Source organism: Rattus rattus, chromosome 13, assembly GCF_011064425.1.
Source record: "Rattus rattus isolate New Zealand chromosome 13, Rrattus_CSIRO_v1, whole genome shotgun sequence".
Classification (NCBI taxonomy): Eukaryota; Metazoa; Chordata; class Mammalia; order Rodentia; family Muridae; genus Rattus; species Rattus rattus.
Genome location: NC_046166.1, coordinates 9,297,953 through 9,324,413, shown reverse-complemented (window position 1 = coordinate 9,324,413; position 26,461 = coordinate 9,297,953). Strand labels below are relative to the sequence as shown.

The 26,461-nt window shown below is 44.7% G+C and overlaps 1 protein-coding gene across 1 annotated transcript in view; it reads right to left on the bottom strand.

Moving 5' to 3' along the window:
- The window catches only part of Frmpd2 (FERM and PDZ domain containing 2), a 79,190-nt gene that overhangs the window by 904 nt on the left and 51,825 nt on the right, over positions 1-26,461 (bottom strand). Inside the window, exons 21-27 of the mRNA XM_032919361.1 lie at positions 23,546-23,644; positions 20,440-20,533; positions 19,380-19,465; positions 17,599-17,746; positions 15,537-15,751; positions 12,867-12,965; positions 2,115-2,458 (exon numbers count right to left, since the gene is read on the bottom strand). Of these exons, the coding sequence (XP_032775252.1) occupies positions 2,115-2,458; positions 12,867-12,965; positions 15,537-15,751; positions 17,599-17,746; positions 19,380-19,465; positions 20,440-20,533; positions 23,546-23,644 (1,085 nt within the window). The remainder of the gene's footprint in view (positions 1-2,114; positions 2,459-12,866; positions 12,966-15,536; positions 15,752-17,598; positions 17,747-19,379; positions 19,466-20,439; positions 20,534-23,545; positions 23,645-26,461) is intronic.

The following is a 26,461-nucleotide window of genomic DNA, read 5'->3' as shown; positions in this document are numbered from 1 at the left end:
TTGCATTCAACACACACACACACACACACACACACACACACACATTTATATATATTTATATATGTATAATGTTTTTAAAACATTTAGCTATCTAAACAAATGGCATTTTGCCTATAGGGAAGAAGAATTCTAATGTGTCCCACAGAAGCATACTAAAGGTTGGCCTTGGGTGAGTTTCCTAAGTTGTTCCCTTTATCACTTCATCAAGCACATCATATGATGCCCAGGATTCCATTGTAAGGAACTGTAACTGTAACATTATAAGGAACTGTAACTGTAACATTGTAAGGAACTCTAACTGTAACATTGTAAGGAACTCTAACTGTAACATTGTAAGGAACTATAACATTGTAAGGAACTGTAACTGTAACATTGTAAGGAACTATAGTTGTAACATTGTAAGGGACTGTAACTGTAACATTGTAAGGAACTGTAGTTGTAATATTGTAAGTGACTGTAACTGTAACATTGTAAGGGACTGTAACTGTAACATTGTAAGGAAATGTAACTGTAACATTGTAAGGAACTGTAGTTGTAACATTGTAAGGGACTGTAACTGTAACATTGTAAGGAACTGTAGTTGTAACATTGTAAGGGACTATAACTATAACATTGTAAGGGACTGTAACTGTAACACTGTAAGGAACATTAATTACATAATTAGAATTAGAGATGGATGTGCTTGCCATGCTGACTCTATGTTGCAAAGCAGTTGAGTTTTGTTTGGTTTGTACAACATTCTTTAAAAAAAAATGTATCTGGGGGTTGGGGATTTAGCTCAGTGGTCGAGCACTTGCCTTGCAAGCGCAAGGCCCTGGGTTCGGTCCCCAGCTCTGAAAAAAAGAAAAGGAAAAAAAATGTATCTGGATGCCTTTAGGTATAGTCATCCTGGTCCCTGTTTGCCACAGTTCTCCCAGAGCCCAGCTGTAACATCCTGTCTTCATACAGTGGTCTCTTACTTTCTGTCTGAGATTGGTTATAAGACCCCCTCCAGATACCAGAATCTCCAGATGCTGGAACCCCCTATATAAAAAGTAGTACATGTTTGTGTATCAGCCACAGACCTCCTATTGTAAATACGAACTCATTTTTAGGTAATTTATAATAATAATACAATGAGAATGGTTTGTAGATAGTTGTTAGACTATATTACTTAGAAAATAATAGCCCAAACACCTGTATATGTGCAGTAGAATATGCATTAGAAATGTGCATTTTCTAATATTTTAATCTGGGGTTGCTCAGACACACAAGTAGAGAACCCATTGGCACAGAGGGTTGAGCACATTGTGCTACCTGTCAGACCCTATGAGTCTGCTCTTGTCACTCTGTTACAATGACCAGGAGAGAGAGAGTCATTGAATCCCAACATCTTTATATAGTTTTGAACACAAATTATTATTCCTGGTTGTTGCCTGTTCATGCCCTTGCATTAAGCTAAGAAATGTCAAGCAGCAAAAACAAACCCTGCCCTCCTCTGAACTTCTTCTACCCCTCTCCCTGCTCCTAACAAGTTTCAAGGTGTGTGTGTGTGTGTGTGTGTGTGTGTGTGTGTGTGTGTGTGCGCGCATGTATGAATGTTTCCAAACTGAATTGAAAAGTACTTTTTTCATGAGACTAAGAATTAAAACTAGAAATTCTTAAGGGTGGATAGATACTGAAATACAGACTAAATAAAAAACATAGTCATTCCAATGAAAGCTTCATCCTAGTTTTGAAGATGGAAAGACACTGTTATGTGGTGTTAATAATAAAGTTTTTTGTCATCAGTAGAAATGAGATATGCACAAGGTCTCCCTTTGTACCACAGCAACTGAAGAGGCCTTGGGGTGCAGAACACACACTGTGTGCTGGGAGAGAACATGAGGCCTGCCATCAGTAGTCTCTAGGACATACTGGGGATGATTGTCGCCTGGTGGAGTTTGCTTTTCCCCAAAGTTCATAGGTAAGGTTATAGCGACTGCAGCCACAGGCTTCTGTTGTTTCTTACTCCCCTCAAAAGCCTGAAACTGGGCTGAGTACCATGAACCACAGTAAGTGCTTGCTCGATTGTAATGTGCTGGCAATGCAATACACATAGTTTACAAAGTGTCTGCAAGCACGACCAACCTTACCTTCCCAGTCTCCTGATATCACACACGGAATAGCAGTTTTGTCTCATATCCTTTTCCAACGAGGTGGCCAATGCTGGTGTCTCTGGTTCTGGGTGGAGTTTGCACAAATGAGGATGGGACTCCATCGGATGCATCAAGGACCTGGCCCAGGGCCTCTGTTTGTCTCCATCTCCCTTCACCTCTCTCTCAGCCTTGTACGAAGACTCTGGCCTGGGACTCAGACCTTCTCCTGCATCCAGAGAGGTGCTGTCCCTCCAGTTGTCCTCTTGATCTAGGCTGGGGCTCTGCTCTGATTCAGCACGGGTTGCCATGGTCAGTCTTTGGTCTCCTGATAGTTCAGGGGTCTATTGAAGAAATTCGAATGGTTACAAGCACTGTCTCAGACCTTAAAATAGGTTTAAGACAGATCCAGAAATCAGCACCTGGATCTTGAATCATCCCATAACAGATGCCCAGATATCAGCATAGAAACACATTCAACAACAGCCAGGACAATGTGTCCCCACTACAGCCCAGATATAGTCTATCACATCAGGCCCTGAATATCAATATGGCTGAAGCACAAGAAAAAGACTTTTACACCAACTACAAAGAGGATAGAGGTCCTTGAACATGAAATGAATAAATCCCCCAAAGAAATCCAGAAAAACACAATAAACAATTGGAGGAAATTAATATATAGCTTAAGAAACCCAGGAAAACATAAATCCAGCAATGGGAGAAAGATAAAAAAAAAATTCCTTAAAGAAAGAAAAAAAATTCCCATGAACAAACAGGTGAAGGAGATGACGAAAACTGTTTGAGACCTAAAACTGGAAATAGAAGCAGTAAAAAGAAAACACAAATTAAGGGAATTCTAGAGATAAAAAAATTAGGATTTTGAACCAGAACGACAGAGGCAAGTTTCCCAACAGCAGACAAGAAATGGAAGAGACACTCTGAAGCGTTGAGATATGACAGACAAAATAAAATGTTAAATTTGATACACTCCTGACACCTCCAGGAAACTATGAAAAGACCAAACCCAGGAATAATAGATATAGAGGAAGGAGAAGAAACCCAGCTCAAAGACCCAGAAAATGTTCTCAACCAGATCATAGAAGAAAACTCTCCTCACCTAAAGAAGGAGATGTCTATAAAAATACAAGAAGATTACAGAACACCCAACAGACTAGACCAGAAAGTGCCCTCACAACATAATAATCAAAGCACTAAACATACAGCGCAAAGAAAGAATATTAAAAGCTTCATGGGAAAAGATCAAGTAACACACAAATGCAGACCTATTAGAATTACACCTGACCTCTCAATGGAAACTCTATAAGCTAGAAGGGCCTGCGCAGATATGCTGCAGGCTATAACAGAACAGCCCAGGGTACTACACCCAGAAACATTTTTTTAAAAAACCACCGATGGAGAAAATAAGGTATTCCATAATAAAGTAAAATTTAAACAATATCTATCTACAAATCCAGCCCTGTAAAAGGTGCTAAAAGGAAAACTGTAACCTAAGGATGTTAACTATACCTCTGAAAACACGAGGAGTAAATAATTTTACACCAGCAAAAGGAACAGAAAGGAAACACATTCACATACACACAACCACCACCAACAACAAAATAACAAGAATCAAAAGTCATTGGTCATGGATCTCTCTCAATATCAAAGGTCTCAATCCCTTAACAAAAGACACAGACTAACAGAATAGATGCAAAGAGCAGGACCCATTCCTTTGCTGTATCCAATAAACACACCTCGGGGTAAAAGTTAGAAAAAAAATATTTCAAGCAAATGGACCTAAAAAGCAAGCTGGGGTAGCCTTCTTAGCAAATCTAGCAAAATATAGTTCAAACGAAAATTAACCAAAGGGATAACGATACATACACATCAAAGGAAAAATCCACCAAAATGACATTTCAATTGAACATCTCTTCCCCAAACACAAGAGCACACAAGTTTGTAAAGGAACACTACCACAGCTTTAATCACATATTGTCCCTCACACACTGATAGTGGGAGACTTCAATATCCTCAATGGACAGGTCATCAGGCAAAAGCTAAACCGAGAAATCCTGGAGCTAGCAGATAGTACAAACCAAAGGAACCTAAAAGAAATGTATAGAACATTTCACCCAAACACAGAAGAATATACATTTTTCTCTGTACCTCATGGAACTTTCTCCAAAACTGACCATGGACAAAAATACAAGTCCCAACATAGACATGAAAATTAAAATAATTCCCTATATCCTATCAGATGACCACAGATTAAAGCTGGATATCAACAACAACAGAAACAACAGAGAGCTTACAAACTCATGAAAATCAAACAGCTCTCTACTGAATGAAAAATGGGTTAAGACAGAAAGAAATGGAAGACTTTCTAAAATCCAATGAAAATGAATATACAGTTCACTCAGACTTATGGAACGCAGGGAAAGATGTCTACATTTTTAAAAATGGGGAGGTTTCATATTTCCAAGTTATCAGCACTCCTGAAAGAAGTGTGGACAGAGAGAAGTAACAATACCCAAGAGGAGTAGATGCAAGAAATAATCGAAACTGGGGCTGAAATCAATAGAATAGAAAAAAAAAAAGAAAACACTATGAAGAATAAATGAAACAATGCATCTCTTAGAAAATCAACAAGATAGACAAACCCTTATGCAAACTAATTAAAAGTTAAAGAGAATATTCAAATTAACAGAATCAGAAATGAAAAGAGGCCATAACAACAAACACCAAGGAAATTCAAGGAATCATTAGGTTTTACTTTAAAAACTTGAACTCCACAAAATTGGAAAATCTAAAAGAAATGGACAATTTTCCCATAGATACCACTTACCAACATTAAATTAAGATCAGATAAATAATTTAAATAGACCTATAGCCCCTAAGGAAATAGAATCAGTCATTAAAAGTCTCCCAATCAAAAAAAACAAAAACAAAAACAAAAAGAAAAAACCAAAAAACAAAAAACAAAAACAAAAAAAAAAAAACTCTCCTTCTCCAGCAAGATGCCCAAAGGAAAGAAAGGCCAAGCGAAGAAGGTAGCCCAAGAGATCTCACACGCTTCAGCAAATGGCCTCACCACATCAGGCTGCAACGGCAAAGAGCCATCTTCTATAAGTAGCTCACAGTACCTTCTGCCATTAACCCATTCCCCTAGGCCCTGGACAGGCAAACAGCGACTCAGCTGCTTAAGCTTGCCCACAAGTACAAACAGGAGAAGAAGCAAAGGCTGCTGGCCTGTGCAGGGAAGAAAGCTTCGAGCAAAGGGGACGTCCCAACTAAAAGGCCACCTGTCCTCCGAGCAGGGGTCAATACAGTCACCACCTTGGTGGAGAACAAGAAGGCTCAGCTAGTGGTGACTGCCCCTGATGTAGACCCCATTGAGCTGGTGGTTTTCCTGCCTGCCCTTTGTCGAAAGATGGGTGTGCCTGGTCCACAGGAAGTCATACACCATCGTTGCCTTCACACAGTTTAACTCAGAAGACAAGGGTGCTCTGGCTAAGCTGGTGGAAGCTATTAGGACCAATTATAATGACAGATATGACGAGATCCGCCGCCACTGGGGAGGCAACATCCTGGGTCCTAAGTCTGTGGCTCGCATTGCCAAGCTGGAAAAGGCAAAGGCTAAACTGGGTTAAATGTACACTAAGTTTTCTCTACATAAATATAATTACATTTTTTATAAAGCCCAGGACTAGATGGTTTTAGTGCAGAATTCTTTCAAAGAAGAAGTAATAACAATACTCCTCAAATTATTCCACAAAATAGGAGCAGAAGAAACATTGCCAAATTCATTGTGTGAGTCTACAGTCACTCTGATACCTAAACCACATAAAAACCCCACAAAAGAATTGCAGACAAATTTCTCTTGTGAACATATATGCAAAAAATACTCAACAAAATACTTACAAACCAAATCCAAGAGCACATCAAAAAGATCAGCCATTTTGATCAAGTAGTTCTCATCCCAAAGATGCAGGGATGGTTCAATATACAAAAGTCAGTAAATGCAATTCAGTATATAAACAAAATTAAAGAAAAATGATTACTGACCTCTTGGCAAAACCCAACCCCCCTACGTGATAAAAGTCCTGGCGAGATTAGAGATACAAGAACATACCTACACATAATAAAGACAGCTCACAGCAAGCCAACAGCCAACATCAAATTAAATGGAGAGAAACTCAAAACAAGTTTATTAAAATCAGGAACACAACAAGGTTGTCCACTCCCTCTACATCTATTTAATATAGTTTTTGAAGTCTTAGCTAGATCAATAATGCAACTGAAGGAGATCAGGGGGATAAAAATTGGAAGGGAAGAAGTTAAAGTATCTTTATTTGCAGAAGATATGATAGTATACATAAGTGACCCTAAAAATTCTGCCAGGGAACTCCTTCAGCTAATAAACACTTTCATTAAAGTAGCTGGATATAAAATTATCTTATAAAAGCCTTGCCTATATGCAAATAACAAACAGACTGAGAAAGAAATCAGGGGAACGCCTTTCATAACAGCCTCGGATAACATACTTTGGGTAATTCCAACGAAGCAAATAAAAACTTCAGGTCTTTGAAGAAAGAAATTTGAGAAGATATCAGAAGATGGAATGGTCTTTCATGTTCGTTAACAGGTATGATTAACATAGTAAAAATGGGTATTCTACCCAAAGCAATCTTCAGATTCAATGCAATTATTATCAAAATTCCAACACAGTTCTTTACAGAGCATGAAAGGACAATTCTCAACTTCATGGAGAACACTGAAAACACCCAGGATAGTTAAAACCATCCTGAACAAGAAGAAGAACTGTTGGGGTTGTCTCCATCGCTGACTTCAGGCTGTACTAAAGAGTCGTAATAGTAAAATCACAGAGAATCAGTAGAAAACAGACATTGTGATCGGTGGAATCAAACTGAAGACCCAGACATAAATCTACACACATATGGATACCTGATCTCTGGTAAAGTGGCCAGAAATATACACTGGCAAAAAAACAGTATCTTCAATAAATGGTGCTGGTCAAACTGGATGTCTGCATGTATAAGAACACAAATAGATACAGCCTGAACAAAACTCAAGTCCAAATGGATTAAAGACCTCAAAATAAAAGCAGATACACTGAACCTGATAGAAGGGAAATTGGGGAATGTCCTTGAGTATATTGGCATAAGACATGACTTTCTGCACAGAATAGCAACAATTGATAAATGGGACCTCATGAAACTGAAAAGGCAAAGGGCACTGCGGGACAAAGAGGCAGTCTACAGAATGGGAAAAGATTTTCACCAACTCCACATCTGATGGAGGCTGATATCCAAAATATGTAAAGAACTCAAGAAATTAGATATGAAAAAAAACCCAAAATATCCAATTGAAAAATGGAGAGCAGATCTAAACAGAGAGTTCCCAAAAGACCGGCCTCAAATGGCTGAAAACACTCAAAGAAATGCTCCACAACCTTAGCCACCAATGAGATGCAAATCCAAATGAGTCTGCAACTCCATCTTCCATAGCTAATATCAGTGACACAGACGACAGCTGATGCTAGGGAGGCCGTGGAGCAAGGGGAACATTTCTCCATTGCCAATGAGTGCAAACTTGTACAGCACTGTGGAAATCAATGGTGGGTCCTCCGGATATTAGCTGTTAAGTAAAACCCTAAACCCAGAGGGATTAAGGAAGAGGAAGGTTCTAGGAGGGATGCAGGGATCTCCCTGGGAGAGAGAAATAGAATTGAGTTTATGGGAGGATGGGAGGGCGTGGGGAGCAGGTGGGGGGAAGATGGGGTGGAAGGAGAAAACGCAATGAGAGAGACTAGAATGGGAGGAGAGAACTTGGTAGGAGGGGGACCTAAAGTTCGGAAACTTCCTGGAATCTATAATCCTAATGAATCTAGGATCCTAATGAGGAATCCTTAAAACAGGGGATACAGAGTTTCGACTGGTCATCTCTTGTAGCCAGGCAAGGCTTCCAATGGTAGGTGCATTCAGTTGGGATGTTGGCCAAGTGTCTCACAGAAATTTCTAAATGATCTAGACTGTTGCTAAGACAAAAGGCTGCTCTCTAAAAACCGAAAGTGGACCACACAACTGACTGGAGAAGTTGAAGTTGTGCCTACACAGAGTTCTCACCCTACATTCTAGTCTCTTGGGCGTGGGAAGGTACTCTGCAAACTGCCAAGAGGAAAATATGGACACAAATCCAGTCATAAAACCATTGACTCACGATTTGCCTGCAAAATACATTAGGACAGTGGTGGCACAGGACCTGCCTGCAAAATACATTAGGACAGTGGTGGCACAGGACCTGCGGGAGAAGCGAGCTAATGTCTGATTTGACCTAAGGCCCACTCCATGTCACTGCTTGAGTAACCAAGAACCAGAGACTAGATAGCCCAAGGATCTAGGGTAAAACCAAACACAACTGATCTAAAAGTAAATGAATAAGTAAATAAAATGACTCTGGATGATATTCTGCTGTACTTATAGGCCAGCGCCTCATCCAGCCGTCATCAAAGAGGCTTCTTCTGGCACGAAATAGGAGCGGATTCAGAAACCCGCAGCCAGATGTAACGTGGACAGAGAGTCCATCCTGGAGGTCTCTATCAAATCTCTCCTCCTCAGAGCTCAGGGAATCCTGCAGAAGAGTGGGGAAGACTAAGAGCTAGGGGATGTGGACACCAGGAGAACAAGGCCCTCAGAATGAACTAAACAAGGTACATTTGAGCAGCAAGCACAGAGCTTACATGGGCCTCTATCAGGTCCTCTGAGTATATATTATAACTATTAGCTTAGAGGTTTTTTTTTTTTTTGGTTTTTTTTTTCGGAGCTGGGGACCGAACCAGGGTGCGCCTTCAGGCAAGCGCCTACCACTTAAATCCCCAACCCTAGCTTAGAGTTTTTAACGTGACTTTTGACTGTGAGAATGAGTAGGTCCCTGACTCTTGTACCTGTTCTCAGAACTCTTTTCCTCATGTTGGGCTGCCAACTCTGCTTCCGCTTATATTTTATTTCCCATGTTTGATTGTTATCTCTTAGAAGCCTGTTCTTTTCTAATGAGAGACAGAATGGGAGTGGTTCCAGAGGGAAGGGAAGAGGGGAGGAACTGGGAGGAGTAGAGGGAGGGAAAACCATAATCAGGGTATATTGTATGAGAACGGAATCTATTTTCAATAAAAGGAAAGAGAGAGAGAAACAACAAATTAAAAAAATCCTTCTTTTTCATAAGAATTCTTAAGTTTGTCTTTGCCTATCATCAGAGCTTTCTCTTGAGTCCTAGCACAGGGCTCTTTCCTGAGCCCTTCAACACTTCTCATGGCTTAATTCCCATCTGCTGCCTGCAACCCTGTGGCCATTTAGCTTCTGTTTTTAATGACCTATTGTGATTTTTAAAGTGGGAGGCTACTTTTTTTTTGTAGCAAGACAATCATGTCTTACTGGAAGACTCTACACTTTATAACAGGGCATTCTTGTCTGATCCCAGCCTCGCTGATAACAGTAGGGACGTTTTATAACTCCAGAAGTGAACATGCTGGTCTTTCACTTCTCTTTTGAACCATTTTTATCAGTTTTTACATCGGCCTGGTTCCCTCTTTGAGTAGGTTACCCATGTGTTAATCTTTAGAACTGTATGGAAGTTAGGATTTTACACTGTCCTGAAAATTAGGTCAGCATTTCTACCCAACAGCCAACTTCCTTCCTTCGCAGAGCAAAAAAAATCAAAAGTCTGAAGTCCCAACCCTGATCTCACTTGAACAGAGAAAGCTTCACATCTGCCACCAAGGAACCTCCCTTGGGTGAGCCTTTGTGACAGCATACCCCCAACCGAGAGAAAGGGACACCCACAAAGATGTGCACTTAAATTATAAATCAAAACCAGCCGCCCACTGAGAGATTGTGTCTATTATGCAGAGCACAATAAAAATGAAAATCTAACATGGATGCGGTTTTTAAAATAGAGACAGAAGAGTTACACTCCTCCCACTCCTGGGAGAGCTCCTGAGTCTTCCTCGAGCCCTTGCGCTCACTCTGCCTCAGACATTCCCTGCAGGCATCAGTCCTCACAACATCTCGCCTGTGATCTCCAGTGCCTTTTGTTATCCACAACACCTACGTCCTCACTTACCCTTTGACTCAGCCTCTCCCCACCCCAACGTTACCCTCTTACAAAAAGATACCCAGCTTCCTCCTGCCACTCCTCTCCGCTAGCTTCAACCTCTGTGCCTTGCACCTACTACAACTTCCTTTGGGTTCCCAGTGAGACTGTGTGGCCTTCCCCCCTGCTGCCAAGCCTCTGGCCTGCTCAGTGCCAGGGCTGTGGCAGTAGATGTCACTGTTCATTCAAGGCTTCCTGAGAACCTTTCTCTGCACCAGGTCTCCTTCCCACAGACGATCTTCCACCTTTCTCAAGCACCCAACAACCTCCTCCCACGTCCACAGCCTGCGATCACCACTTGACCAGGTAGATGTTAAAGCTGATAAAAAAATTATTCAAAAGAGATGTCAAAGACCAGCATGTCCACCTATGGAGTTGTAAGCGTCTCTGTGATCACCACTTGACAGCAAGAACAATACATTAGTTAAGAGTCCTCCACTGGGCCAGAGAGACGGCTCGGCGGTTAAGATCCTGAGTTCAATTCCCAGCAACCACGTAGTGGCTCACAACCATCTGCAATAGGATCTGATGCCCTCTTCTTGTGTGTCGGAAGGAAGTGACCGTGTACTCACATGGAATAAATAAATAAATCTTCTTTTTATAAAAACAAAGAGTCCTCATCATCACAGAAGTCTTCCTGGTCAGCTTGTACCCTCACCCCATTCACCGTTAGCCCACCAGCCATCCACTCCTTTGCTCTGCTCCATGGTGACCTCTGAGAGAAATGTGTCTCTAGTAGATTATCTCTTCCTAAAGCCACAGGGCACTTCCCTGACCTTTCCTCTCTCTAGCTTTCAGCAACCACATTCAAACTGGTGCACCCTGCTTAGGGGCACCCTCACTCACACTCTGTGTACAAAACACACACTGCTTCCTGGTTCCACCTCCTCCCCTGCCCCTCCTCCTCAGCCTCAGCTCTCTATACCAGACCTCTCAGTGCTGGGCTCTTCATGTTCCCAAGTGAGATGGTGGATTCAACCATTCCATACCTTTATGTAAGTCTACATACTAGCAACTTCCAAACTCATTTTGGTTTTTCTGGGGGATTTTGTTTGGTTTTGGTTTTGGTTATGGTTTCTTTTTTCTTTTTTTTTCCCCTGTAGCCTGGATCTCATACTTGTTCTCTACAAACAACTGCCTGATAGAATTCTTTACTGGATTCCTAAAAGCGCCTCTGTTTTCTGTGGTACCAGAAACTATTGCTTCTTTTCCATGGGCTCTGGGAAAGACTCTGTGGCTCATAGCTATGCTTCCCCACACCCAGGAGTTACATTCAGCTCAAGGGATGTTTCAGTCAACATTTGGGTTTGTGCCTTAGGTCAGTGCACACTCTAATGTGGGACAGGTTCCAGAGGCCATCTCAGCTCCAGAGCTCTTTGTGGGATCAGCTGAGATCCCTGTTATGGCTGTGCCCTGACCTCATTCTGTGATGGACAGCTCCCTAACCCACCCAGGTGATGTTCCAGGTGGCCAGGCACATAGACTCTCTGTCCTCGAATCTCTGTCAAAGAATCAATTCCCCAGAGACCCAGCAGGGAGCCCCCAACAGTGTCTGACCATTTCATGTGACAACTTCATTAGGCAGGAGTACCCAGATATTTGGTTGAATACCACCATCGATACCACTATAAGTATTTTTTAGGTATGGTTTGCCTTTGAGCAAAGCAAGTATACTGCAGGCTGTGGGGAGCCACATCCGATCAGCAGAAGTCTTGGAGAGTAGACTAGCTTTCAATCAGAAAGAAGGAAGTTTACCTCCATGCTACCATCCCACCTACACCTCATCGCTCACCATACAGAACCTGTGTTGAAATGCTGCCACCTCTCCAGCTGTTCTGACCCAACTGCTCCCCTGTGGACCACAGTCGGAACTTCCTCCCAGATCTCCTGAGCAGGTTAAACCAGCTGATTGGCCTTGTAGAGTTTACACTGGCAAGCTCCAGAATTATTTAAGTTAATTCCTTACAATAAGTACCCCATCTGTCTGTCTGTCTACCTACTTATCTCTATCTATCTAACTATCTATCTATCTATCTATCTATCACCCATCCATCCATCTATTCATCCACCCATCCTTTCATCCATCCATTTGTCCATCCATCCATCTGTCCATCTATCCATTATCTCTCTCCTTTGCTCTGTTTCTTGGGAGAACCAGACTAATATAAGCATCCAGGTAAAGCCCTCACATTTCAGGGTCCCAGTGGCCCCTATCTCTGTACCAGCCACACCCATCTGCTTTGGGAGGTGGGATGGGTATACATTTTATCCCTTGGTGTGGAAACTTGTATAGGAAGTTCCTTGCCTTGTTTATGTGCTCAGGAGGCCAAAGGACACAGCCTCCTTGTGTGACCAGAGTCTAACCATTTTCTACACATCTATAAGGAGGCCCCATGATCATCACAATAGGAATAGGGAGGAAAATGGGTGCACTTAGATCTGGAGGGCCATACTTTTTCCTGTCCCCATGACAAGGGCTATTATTATGGCCCCTAAAAGTAGTGATGGGCATTTCAGGGCCATCAGACTGAAAAATGAATGACCGGCGGGGCCAGTGAGGAGAAAAAAGGATCCATGTCTTACCTGCCACCCCTGCTCCATCTCAGGCAGTATCCCTGGAGGGGGTCGGCAGAGGAGCAACGTCACTTCCTCTGGAGCCCCGCGCAATAAATGGAGCACCTCCTACAAGAAAAACAGTCACAGTCATATCTGGGGTTGCCTTACTGGGGGCTGCTGCCTTGTGCTATTTGCCGCTGCTCCAGGAAGCCACCTTAATCTAGTGTTTGGCTCCAGAGAACTTGGGAAAGCAATGCAGTAAGGGTAACACCCAAACTCCCAGGATCCCAGAGCCAGGAGCAGCATCTTGAGATCTCACAGCCTGATGCAACAGAGGCCTTTGGGGTCTCCTCCCAAACAGGCTGAGGCCCTAGGGATGCACCCTGTGGAACTGCAGTGACCTCATCTACCCTCCTTGCCTTTCCTCTTGACCCTGCTTGTTTCCTTCTACACTGCCCAGGGATAATCCTTCCAAAAACACACTCCTGCTGATTGACCTCCCTCCCCACCCCAACCATGCAGCTCACAGAGCCTGCATTTGCCTGACACTGCGCTCGCGCTCACGACTGATCTCACCCCTTTTCATCTTTGCAACACAACCTGAGCCTCCACAATACAAACCACCCGCTCACTGCCTGGGGGCACAAGGGGACTGTGTATTCCCATTTTTCTATCTACATCGGGAACTTTCAACCTCCCGCCTCGGCCACCTTCTGGGCTAGATAATTCTTTGTTAGGACCTGTATGTTGAAGGATATTCAGCCTATCTCTATCCTAAAATGTCAACTAAAATGTATCAGTTGTGGTAACCACAATTGTCTCAGGATTCACCAAATGTCCCACAAGAGGCAGCATCATGCTCTTTGAGACCCTCTGGCTCTGCTGCTCCACAATGTCCGCTCGACTACTCAGGTCTGCTATAGATTGGACTCTCCAAGTTTATGTGTGGAATGTCCTACAAAGGCTCGTGCGAGGGTCCCCAACTCATGGATTTTTGGGGGGATAATGGGATCTACAGGAAGTAGAACCTATGCAATTGGGTTATTGGGCTGTACCCTTGAATGGGATCTGTCTCCTTGTCTCTCTGTCTCTGTCTGTCTGTCTTTCTGTGTGTGTCTCTCCATCCCAGTTGTCACGAGCAGACAAGCTTCACTTTGCCACACACTCCCCACCATAAAGTTTGCTTCACCACAGCCCCATAGACAGTGGAATCAAATGATCACTGACCGACACCCCTGATGCTAGGAGCCAAAGCAAAATTTCCCGTCTTAAAGTCCGTTTTCTCTGGCATGCTGTCAGTGGCAGAAGGCACACGGTCCCTCTTCCTGGTGTGTGAATACGTACACAAGAGCCTGTTCTTTCCTTTCCAGCCTCTGTCCTCTGCAGCCTCTGTCTTTCCCATTGCACCATGGCCTCTGAGGATGCCCAGCTATCTCCTCACCTGTCTATATCCCCTCATAGAGCTCCCTGGCAAGCCTCTAATAAACCTCTATCCCGTGCGGCTCCAGGACCTTCACAGCCTCCCTATCCCACCCTGGAATAGCCTGCTTTGGCTTGCACTATCTGGGCTGCATGAGGCCTCCTCATGGACTTGACTGGAAGAGAAGGAGGTTGGTGTTGGCTCCCGGCTTCCTCTGCCGGGTCATCACAGGATGATTCCATCCCTCAGTGAAGACCTCAGGTCATGCCAGGGAATCCTTGTACCCGCTCTCTCTTGAGTTGAATAGCTTTTCCTTCCCACTCTATTTTGACTTTGGAAAGATGGGTGGCTACACTCCACATCAGGATCCTCACCTCTAACTTCCTAATAACATGCCCACACCATTATTAAAGTCTCTTCAAATGACTCTATTTTCTGCCAGTACCCCAACTAACAATGACATTTCCTTGGGATTTTGTACTACAAGTCAATCTCTCTGTCTCTGTCTCTCTCTGTTTCTCTGTCTCTCTCTCCCATCCTCACTCTCATATTTCTTTTATTATTAATTCTGTGGGGTTGGGGATTTAGCTCAGTGGTAGAGCACTTGACTAGCAAACGCAAGGCCCTGGGTTCTGTCCCCAGCACCGAAAAAAAAAAAAAAAAGAAAAAGAAAAAAAAATTCTGTGTATGCCTATGTCTGTGTGTGAATGTGTACATGTGAGTACAGGTACCAGTAGAGGTCAAAAGACGGATCAGATGCCCTGGAGCTGGAGTTACAGGAAGCTGTGAGCTACTGGACACAGGTGCTAAGAACCAAACTCAGGCCCTCTGTAAAACAGAGCATGATCTTACCGACAGCCATCTCTCTGGCCCTTCGTCTCTTTGACTACAGGTGAGACAATCTCTGTATGATACCTCTGCATGCAAAGCTATAAATTCAGCAGACAAATCTCAAGGAGATTGGAAGGGGCCCTTTTCAGTCCCTCCAGCTTCATATCACCTCCCAGAATGTTCTCAGAGAAACCATTAGCCAGCACACAAGTAAAGTGTCTTGTTCAGCTCACCGAGGGGCGTGCTGAAAAGCCATACCTACTCAAGGTCAGATAGAAAATAAATATGAGTACACCCTGTCGATTGCCTTCTATAGGCTCCGAGCCCAGATGCAGTTGTAGATTCCAGAGTATTCTCTGTGGACCTAGCCTTCAAAGAGACAAGGCTTGTCTGTGCAGGCATTCCAAGTTGTACTCCCCGCCCCCCACGCCCCCAGCTCTGAGCACCTGGAAAGCAAGGCCTTCGATGGGCTTTCCATTCACTGCCAAGATAATGTCACCAGCTGCAATGGCTCCGTGTTCTTCAGCTGGCTGTCCAGGAAAGAGCCTCTTAATCCTTACAAGGTCACTCTTCACATGGATGTGGTTTCCTCTCTCCATCTGCACGAAGCTGAATCCCAAACCACTGCTATTCTTCTTCAGTTTGACTTCGAACTTAGGACCTGTTAACATGAGCGTTCATGGAGACAGACCCTTCAGTGTGTTGCAACTGGCCAGCCTTGACCTGTGAGTCATCGTGGAGATGAATATTTCATGTGCTATCTTTGACGATGGAGTCCAGTGCACACACATTACAAGCCAGCGCTGCCCACAGATAGAATCTAAGTAGTAAATAGAAACCATAAAGGTCCTTTCAAACCTTTCAAGTACCTATGTGCTTTAAAAATGAAAGGAAACAGGTAAGATTAAATTATGTACCATATTTTAGTCAATACAGATGTTCCTTGGTTTACAGGGGGATAACATCCTGGCGAATCCCATGCAAGATGGAAAGGCTGTGTTGAGAATGCATTGAATGGACCTAACCTTCCCAACATCCTAGCTTAGCAACACAGCCCGCTGCAGTTTCCCCTGGCAACTGTGTTACTAAGCCACATCCCACCACCACTTCCCAGGATCTCAATGAGAGACTCCAGCTCAAAGCACGGTCTCTTTTGAAGAGTGTGACTTTCACACCCTCAGTATGCTATGTGAGACTGTCGGGATGTCTACATTACTACCACATCGATGTGGAATCAACAGAAAAGATGATCGAGCCTGTCTTCATTCTTCTTACTGAGTATGTCTTTGCACTCCTGTGCATTCTACCCATTTGGATTGCCACATTTCAAGTGTTCGACAGCCAGACGCACGTGACAACTGACATACTACATGTTTAAATATAAACAACTAAATTTGTAAGTAAGGATGGGGATTTAGACACACACCATCTGCTTCCAGCACCAAGTAAAACTTGTCACATCCAGATTCCGATGTAGGATCTCAATGGTGTTTTATTACTTGCAGCATGAAATTTTACTAAATGGATCATGGGGACAGTGACACTGTACTCCGGAGAATGCTCTAACTGCCTTTCTGCTTAGCCATGTACACGGACCATAAACCAGTCACTTCCGGATTCCAGAGATGAACACAGCCTTGGGCATCTAGAGTCTGGTAGCCAAAGGGTAACCAAAAGAAGCCTCTGGTCTTCTCCTGGTTTATCTTCTAACTTAGAAGGTAGCCAGTGAGCAAAGTGGCAGAGCCTTGGCTTGTGACTTTTCACTGGAGCAAGAGTTAAAACAGCTGAAGCCAAGGATGAGGTCCATGGCACAGGCATATCCGGTCTGCATTGCCAACCCCGGCCTCTACTGCTCAGTGTTGGGCTCATTGTTCAAATGCACCATTCGAGTGCACAGAAGACGTAAGGGGGAAACAGTCAGAACTGATTTAAGGATGATGGCACCACCATGCATCCCTCCTATAGCAGGGCCATAAAACTCCCTAAGGGAAGGGAGGGATATGGCTAAGAGCCAACCCATGATGCTCCATGGAAACAGGCCTTTCCTAGCAGGAAATAAAACGACATAGATGTACAAGCCATTAAGAGATGCAATATGTCCCTCTAGGCTAGTCATTGCTTTGGCCTTTTAAAAGATGCTACTAATAAGGCTAGGTTCCTGGTGGCCTTGTCTTCCTGTCTGCCTAATCAGTCCTAGGACGGCTTTGTTACATGTGCCTGGCTGGAACGTGCAATCAATTGTATCTGAAAATTCCTGACCCTTCATGCCAACTTCATCCCTAAACGTTTATGTGCAAACATTAATATTCAGGCAGGTGATCGGGAAACCGCACAAGGCGTGGGAGCAGAACTCTTGGTGGTAGTCATTTTTGATGAGGATCACGACTCACACTGCCGGCATATTGTTTTAGCCCCGAGGAAGCCTCCCTGCTTTTCCCCTTTGACATGACAATTCCAAAGCAGCATCGGACGATATGACAACGGTAACACTCCACTCTCTCCTCTTACCGTCTGTCACTGAGACACGGCTCGCAGGTCTTCCAGGCTTGGCCGTTACCAGGGAAACAGCCATGTGCACCTCTCCCATCCTGTCATCAGCAGAAGGACACTGTGGTGCAGCCCTGGGGCCTCTTCTCTCTAAGACCAGCTGTGCCACCTAGAAGGATGAGGGGACAAACTCAGTTTACACGTCGCACGGCAACGGCAGATGCTTCTTCAGTTTCTGGTGCCTCCGATGAGTTGCTTCATTTCATTCTCAAATCCAAATCTCCAGTCTAGCTCTTCCTGGGATGCAGATGCAATTGTAAACAGTGTCGTTGAAGGTAACGTGTGTTCCTGTGTCAGCACACTCAGTAGCAAGCTTGCCTTTCCCCTCCCTCCCTCGCTAGCCCCTCCCCTTCCTCATTCTGCTTAAAACATCCTTCCTCTTGTATATGCTCCTCCAGAACATGAGGTCATCCCCCTACTAGCCTCTCAGGGGCAACACTTGAGGTCATCCATCTCGTTTGGTTTAAAGCTTGTGAATTCTCCAGCAACAGCTAATTCTTTCAGAGCTTCTCCACCCCAGCTCCACTGCAAGGGGCAGGACAGTAAGCTCTCACCTGGCTTGCTGGCCCATTTCCATTTCTTTGGTTCACTCCCAGTTTAGCTACTAACAGACTGGTCTAAGACACAACGTTGAACTCGCAATGACCGGTGAAAAGCCCCCAGTATCTCCAATCGCCTGAACCCTCGAAGCATGGAATGGCATCTCAGGCCCAGGCTGATCAACCCTCCTCCATTTTTTTCTCTGGTTTGATTTCTTATCCTTCCCCACAGCACCTTATGCTCTCACTGTCCAAAACGGTTCAGAAGGCAGTGACTGGGCCTCAGCATGGATCTTACTAGAAACGCCAAGCTTCCGTTTGGGGACTTTGACCCTGACTCCATCTTTCTGCTGCAGTTGTCATCTAGCACGAGGCCCATGACCCCACACCGGTGACTCCTACTTGCCACTGTGACAGTATCCAGATGCATTTTCTCTAACCATGTGTGTGATAAACAGACAGTGCTGATTAATTATGCGTCCTTCTTGGGAAATGAGGAGAGACTTCACCTAGACCTGACAGTTGGGTAAAAGAAGACCTTTGGAATCTTTCCTCTCCCTGTTAACTCTTTCATCACTAAGAGAAAGTGTGGAGATATGAGGTTCAGGATCCTGGAACAAATAAAGAGCTCCTGTGTGAGGCAGAGGACAGAGCCCTGTGGGCGTCACATAGATTGGGAGCGCAACGAACACCTCTAGCTCTTGGTGTACAGAAACCCAGAACAAACCAGCTCAGGTCCCGATGGGTGGTGTAAGCTTGGAGTGACAGACAGTAACACGGGGCCACCGTGGGCAAAGTGTGAAAGGGACGGGGCCAGAGTGCAGGTGTATGCCCTGTTCAAGGGGCTGGCAGAGGTAGGAGTACAGCCAGTGCCAGCCTGCAGAAGCCTCTGTTCTCCTTCAGTTCTGTTCTGCTGTCTGAGGCCTAAGTCAAAGCAAATGACTGTAGCTTTCCAGAGCTATTTAAAGGGTGTGAGGTTTTCAACTTTAGAAACATCTGTCTGCTACCTCCTGAGTTTCACATTCTCACAGAAAAGCAGCGTTGTTAAAATGAAGAGTGAAAAGGGGGCAGGGGGAAGGTAGACTAAAAAATCCCACTCTGTTTCTTGGCTACCTCGCTCCTACCTAGAGGTAACTGTAACTTCCGAGGTTGTGTTAGAAAGCCCTGGATGTAAGCGAAGGTCCCTAGTAACAGTGTACTCACCTGCCCAGGACCCTTGAGACACTGCACTGCCTGCTTGTGAGTAAGGCCACACAGACTCACTCCATCCACCTGCAGTAGTCGGTCACCTGGGAAAGGAATACAGCCATGTTCCCTGTCCCCCAGGGACGCTAGAACTCCTGTAAGACTCCTGCCTGGAGGTCAGGAAGCAGAGCTGCCAGGTGCCCCTGGGCTCAGCAAGAGCCTACGTGAGCCTCAGTATTAGCTGCCTCTCTGATCGCCCTGTGCCTGTTCCTGGGGCGCACGACAGAGCAAGGACATGAAAGCTTGTCTATTATTGGCTCACGGTGTGGCCAGGCCAGGCCTCAATGCCTTTTTCTTTCCTCCTGTTTTCCTGTGAAACTATGAAAAAAAAAACATTTTCAACTTGCTCAGGGATAGAATTTGTATCTCCAGGGTGTTTCCTATTTGAAAAAAAGAAAGAAAGAATAAAAAAGGTCAGGAAGACAAGAGTTGGTGTTGGAAATCCTGGAATTCAAGAGGAAATAAATAATATCTTTTGGTTTAATTAGGGCACTTTTGGAGGAAAATAAAAGTCACCGATTTCCTTCAGAACAATGAGAAATGAGCCAGGGTAGAGAGAAAGCTCATGGTGTCCCTGGGTCAAACTGGGGTCAACAAAGTCTGTCTCCTAGGGGAGAGTAGACAGAAAGCTCACAAAATGCAGTCAAGACAAAATCCAGACAAAATGGAGTCACCCATGCCAGTGCTGTTTCCTAGGGTAGTGTACATGAAAAGCTCACAGCTCATGTTGTCCCCCATGCTAAAGTGGGTCACCAACAACAGCCCCATCGTCCTAAGGAATGCTCTCTCCGAGCAGCTTCTCATAAAACTTTTACCTGGTTTTGTTATGAGCGTTAGTTAGACCAGTGCCATCTATCAGGAGGGTGAGGCTGGTGAAACCCCCCCCTTTTCCCAGGCAAAGAAACCAACCCTGGAGACAGAAGTTTCTAGAGCTGAGATGAGCAAGGCCTGAGCTGATCCTCTCAACCAGGGTTCCAAACCACAGAAAGCACAACGTCCAGCATGAAGTGTCCCTCACCCTGCAGGATCTGTCCTTCCTTGGCAGCTGGGCCTCCAGGAATGATAGATTTCACATAGATTCCTCCATGAGGTACACTTGTATTAATGCCACCCTACAAAATACAAAGCAATACTCAACCCATCCATCCCCTCTTGGGTGTCTCCCACCTCCCTCACAGGGCAACCCATCTCTTCCAACTGTGGTCTATCCCACTCCAAGAGCCTTTAGCATTTGCCCAAACTCTTCCCCAGGGAGTGAGAAGGTCAAGCTTACACAGACCATAACAACACAGGCTGAGTGGCAAAATCAAGCTCCAGGTGGCACAGGGCGGGTGCTCTGTAGCCAGTCCTGAGGATTCAGGACTTGTGTTCTTCTGTTCAGCACACCTGGTATGTTTGCATGTTTGTTTGTGAACACAAAATCAGGAATAAAAATAAGTTTAAACAACTAATTATCTTGAAACTTTGTTTTGGAGACGGGGGGTCTTTCTATATAGCCCCAGGTCCTCTCCTGTAGGGTGACAGGCACGTGCACCATGGCTGGCTCTGCTTTTATTAACTTGACAATGGAGCATGAACCTGCAAGTTAAAAGTTCAAGATTTGCTTTACTTAGCTAGACGTACACACAGGCAGGTATTTTATCAATGGTGTTTTTCATTCTCGTTCAGTCTCTTACTCCTTCCCTGCCTCTACTTCCCTCTACCTCACTGCTAATAGCACAGTAACAAGGGATGTATGCTCATAAACCTCTCTCTACTTTCCTCCACAGGTGGATGATCATATAGAATTCAAAATGGACAGCCAACCCAGTCGACTGAATGGCTCTGCTTCAGTCTGGATCTTGACCATCCCTCAAAGGCCCACTGCTAAATCTTAGCTCCTGGCCTGGTGCTATTAGAAGGCAGTAGAACCTGTTAGAGGTGGAGCATCATGGGAAATCTTTACACATGAAGAACATTATGAGACTCCATTCTTCCTCTTTCCTTTACTTCCTGGTCACGAGGGAGTGGCTTTATCTACCCCATCCTTCTACCAGGATAAGCTACCACAGTCCCAAAGTGGTGGAGACTACCAATCATGAATTGATACTTCTAAAACTGCAGGCCATAATAAAACCACCTCACTTTGTAATTTGATTATATTTCTGGTGTTTGTTATAGAGGCGGAAAGCTAATTAATGAGTGGCACTATGGGCTAATGCAAGTCTAGGCAACAGATTCAAGACTCCTCAGAAACTACGTCTCTAGTAATGCTAACAAAAACCTTTAAATGGCCAACAACCAGGAAAGGGCCTCTGATCCACCCACAGTCTGGCTACGGCTGTGACCTCACACCCTACCTAGCCTTCCTTGCTAGACCTCAGGCTTTTCACCCTCTACCTATCTAGTCTCAGTTGGCTTAGAAAAGTGGACTGAACTTGCACGTGAACAATGCAGTTCTCCCTTCTCAGAGAAACAGATTTAAGCTCATTTCACTCTCTTTAGTAGTCTTTGTGTCTTATCAACAAACACAGACCAATCAAACTGCGCTAGGTTATGTATTGCACAAAATAGAAGTCCATGGCCAGTTTTCTGGCTTTCTTCCTCTCAAGCACCCGGTGGAAACCCTTCCATGTGGGCGGAGCTAGTGCTGACTCCCCTGTCTTAGGGCCATCAGCTTGGTTTCGGTGCTTGTGTGGCAGAGTGCATGCAACCTTTGCTCGGTTGATCGGTTTTCATTCTCTTCAATGCACTTGCCACTGTTAGTAGCACAGCATCCAACGCCTTCCCATGAACAGCCTTACTTAATGGGATCCACCCTTTTGTGTCTATGGCCCACGGGTGTGTGCACTTTCTTCATTACAGTGGATATTGTCAGCTTGCATCCCAAAGTGAATGTGCATGTGATTATCCACATCCCCACCAGCTCGGTACGACAGTACCCTTTCTGTCTCACATCTATATTTGGCCAAGCTGACAGTTATAAATTCTAAAGTTTCCCTTTAACTTGCTTGCGTACTCCAGTAGCTGTTCGTGGGTTTGAACGTCTTTTATTTGTTCAGCAGGCATTTGGACTTAAGTGAGACATTTCAAATAATTATTTTTGAAATGAGAATTCTTCAAAGAAAATTAGTGTTCTGACGAGTCAAAAGAAATCACCAATCTCCTCTTGGCATATGCAGCCGCATATATCTGAATAATCTAAATTTTAGCAAGTTTTTTAGATGAGAAAGTGCTGTGTTTGGTGTCATGTGATAGGATGGTTTTATGAAGCCAAGAATACATTGACCATACTTAGTCCCAGCTTGTTTTGTCTCTATGGACTCATGAGCCTTACTTCCTGGTGTTAAGAACCTGCTGGAGGTTCAGCAGTTCAAGGCTCCTAGCTGTAGACACACAAGGGAAACAAAGCATGCTGTCCATTTGCTTATCTCTTGGGTCACCTGTGAGATTTTTCCAATGCTTTTGACACTGCCTTGAGTGCTGGGAAATTCCATTCTGTTTCTTTGACTCCAACGTGTCACCACTGAACTCCAGCCCCGTACCACGGTCTTAAATGAGTCATAGTCGGTGTTCACTAACACAATCAGTGTCTTCCAAACTAGGACCTCTGAATTTGTGTGCACCACTTTTGTAGACACCATTTCTCATGCCCTTGGGTGGCTAGTTACAAAGGGAATGGCCCTTCTTAGACATCTACCAGAGAGAGCTCAAAAGCCAAGTGCAAAGGGTCAGACGTGGTAAAGACCTCAAAGGTGGAGCTTTGTCCTGATCCCTTGAGAATGGAACACAAGTTTATTTACCCTGCTCAGAATGGTAGTGAGTTACCCACTGACCCCGGATTTCCATCCATAAAGTTACCTTACTGTCCAAGCTTGAGCTTGGAGCCAGACTAATTCACCCAGTTTCCCTCACATTAGCCCCTTCTACTGCTGCTCTTCCTTAGAACCTGTCCAAAGCACAACCTCAAGTTCCTCTGAGTCCCACAGAACTCTTTGAATTCTAATTACCCACAAAAATCTCAGTTTAACCCTCACATACAATGTGCACTTAAGGACAGTGAGCACACTGTCAGACTGAAATGCCACCCAAGGCTCTGGATGGCCGCCATTTTATTGTTTTCCCAGTAGCCTAGGAAGTCTCACAGTGACGCTGAATCCAAGCGTTCCATCTTCTTTAACCAGCTCCACGAAGTAGATTTCACCAGCATCCAGAGGGGATGGAGGACAAGAACCAGCGCCCTGCTACAAGGAAACAAATGGGAAAACGGAGTCATAAGACACCTGCTCTACGTCTGTGATGCTTAGCTCTCACACGTTACTAGAGGCTAGCAGCCTTGCACCCAGACACAGCATGAGCATAGATAGATGTCTCCAGCCTCTTCAATTCCTTTCCACGTGACCTTACATGACCCTCTCAGAGGGTCTTTCCTCCATTCCTAACCCACAGAACTGGACTCTAATAGTGCCTCCTAACTGTGACTATGAATGGGCCAGCACATGGCAGGGGATGAATTAATGTGGGTTCCTCCTGTCTGCACTTCCTTTGCGAACTTTCATGTCCGAACTGAAGCTGTTCAGGTGCTCCCGGATCATTCAACACACAATGCCAGCCCAGTGCAGCATGCTGCCTACCAGTCACAGAGCAACTTCTTGAAGCAAAAGCAATCCTCAGGAGGATCTCCCACCATTCCTGGCAATACTGGTCATGCTACGGCTGGTTTTTCAATAGTTGAAGGCTTTATGAAGAAGATCATACCACGCACCGGGCAATTTCTTTGGTACTTGTGACAATAACTATGTAAGATTTGTTCATCCGTTCCACTATGCACAAGACATTTATTGAGCACTTATTATGTCTAGGATGATGCATCTATGCATCATCCATCACACATCTGATGTTTGAGCATCTCCTCTGAACATCCTTAAGTTTAGTTACTACTAATACAACACTAAGAGATAAAACTTGCACAGGGATTAGGTCTTGAAGGCACAAGCCTTGTGAATCACAGTAACCTTCCTCAGATGTGGTTCCTCGACCTGGGACTTCCCAGTCACCAAACCGTGATCCAAATAAACCATTGTTTGTAATTCACTCGTTTTGCTATGGCAACAGGAAGGGGGTTGAGGACGTGGCAGTCCTAGGCAAGTTGCTGGAGTCCATGAGAAGAGCCACCTGCCAATGTTTAATATTGTCTAAGGCGCTTGAGGTGTTTAGCAAGGAGATCCCCAATCAGATAACTGATAAGTGTTGTGATAATAAGTTCATGTGGGTGTGATGAAGGCGGTATCATCGCATGGATGCAGCTAGTATGGAGAAGAACTGAAATGTGAAGCCAGGTGTGGCTGAAACATAAGCCCATGGGCACATCTGGATTCCAACACGATATGTGGAGCTAGATAGAAAATGTCCCCTTGCTGTCCCTGTCGCCCGGCCACAGAGCTGAACACGTGATCCAGAAGAGCCTAGCTGGTATAGTCCTATAGCTGTTCAGTCCCCCATCGACTACCCCTAAAACAAGCTTGCAGGTTGCCCACTACAAACACAGAGCCTTCTCTGCTCTTTCCCACCAAAGGGAGCGTTCTAACGAGCAGCCTGAGAACACAGTTTCTGTGCTGGGGTCCAACTCTATAGATTCCAGTCTCAGATCTGCCACTAACTCCCCGGATGCTTTAGCACAAATTTGTCCTCCTTGTGCCCAGGTAAAACAGTAAGGGGGTGTGTGGGGTGACTGTTATAACTATGTCACAGAACTACATCACAGAGCTTTCATGAGATCACTTATATAAAGTGCCCAGGATAGGTGGACACCCAGGCGGGTGACTCTTGTCATCATCATTATTCTCCACTGACTCTCTACATTCAGCTTTTGTTGGTTTGATTGATTGACTGATTGGTTGATTTTGTCTAAGGCAAATTCTCACTATGTGATCCAGCTGAGACTTGAACTTGCTGTGTAGATCAAGCTGGCCTCATATGTGTGGCAATCTTCTGGCTCAGCCTTCCAAATGTTAGTATTATGGGAATGAGCCTCCAAGTCCAGCTACATCCAGCTCATCCTGCCTGAGCCATCGAAATGAGCATCACGGCCAACCGAGAAGACTCTGGCAAGAACAGAGACCTACTGTAGGCCAGGCCTTGCCGCTTGGGTTCAGAACTGCTACATCATAGTCAATGCACTCAGCACGCAGACACTCCTGAGATTAAGGCGCCTGTAGAGAGCCCGAGTGGACAGGTCACTGGCCTTCTCTGGTCCTCCTAACCCAAAGCCTATCATTGAAACCAAGGATTTTCCCTGAGTGAGATATAAGGTCCTTGTGTGAGGAATACTTCCTCTGTGCCCAGAGGAAGCTGCATCTTTAGCTCCAAAGACTAAGGGTTGGGGACACAGAGAACTGCCTCACTAAATGCCATCCAGTTGGCTCCTGCTTTCTACCTAATCACATTTCTCCACTCTTCTCCATTTACACCAAACTTCCTATAGACCACACTTGCATTTAACTGTGCCTTTGGGTCTTCATTTTCTCACAAAATCTTCTATAAAGCATATATATATGCTCCTCTCTTGTCACTATGTCTTTGTTACAAGGACCATGTCCAGTAAATGGGGAGAAAAGATTCCTTCTACATATTGGTACAGCATGCTTCTCTGGACTGTGAGTATGAGAACTGTCTGTTGTGTTCTTTGCTGTGTTAGCATTTCACCAGAGCCCAGTGCATAGGCAGTGGTTGGCAACCGTTTGTGAAATGAAAGAATAAGTGCATGGTTGAAAGAACTGAGTCCAGAGGAAGCAGTGGGCCCCACCTGGTGGAAACAATATGTCCTATGGATACGCATGGCTAGTCCTCCCCTGGTGGCAGTTCACAAGATGCCAAACCACTGGGATGCTTTGGCTTAGTATAGGCTCAAGCACAACTTCCCCCAACCCACGTCAAAGTAACAGATCCAAACATCTGACCAATGCTGAGCACAGGATCCATCTTGGAGGTTCTTGTGGTCAGACGTCATCCTTCTACTTCCACAAGAGAAATATGGGAGACACAAACAACTTAACTGTTTA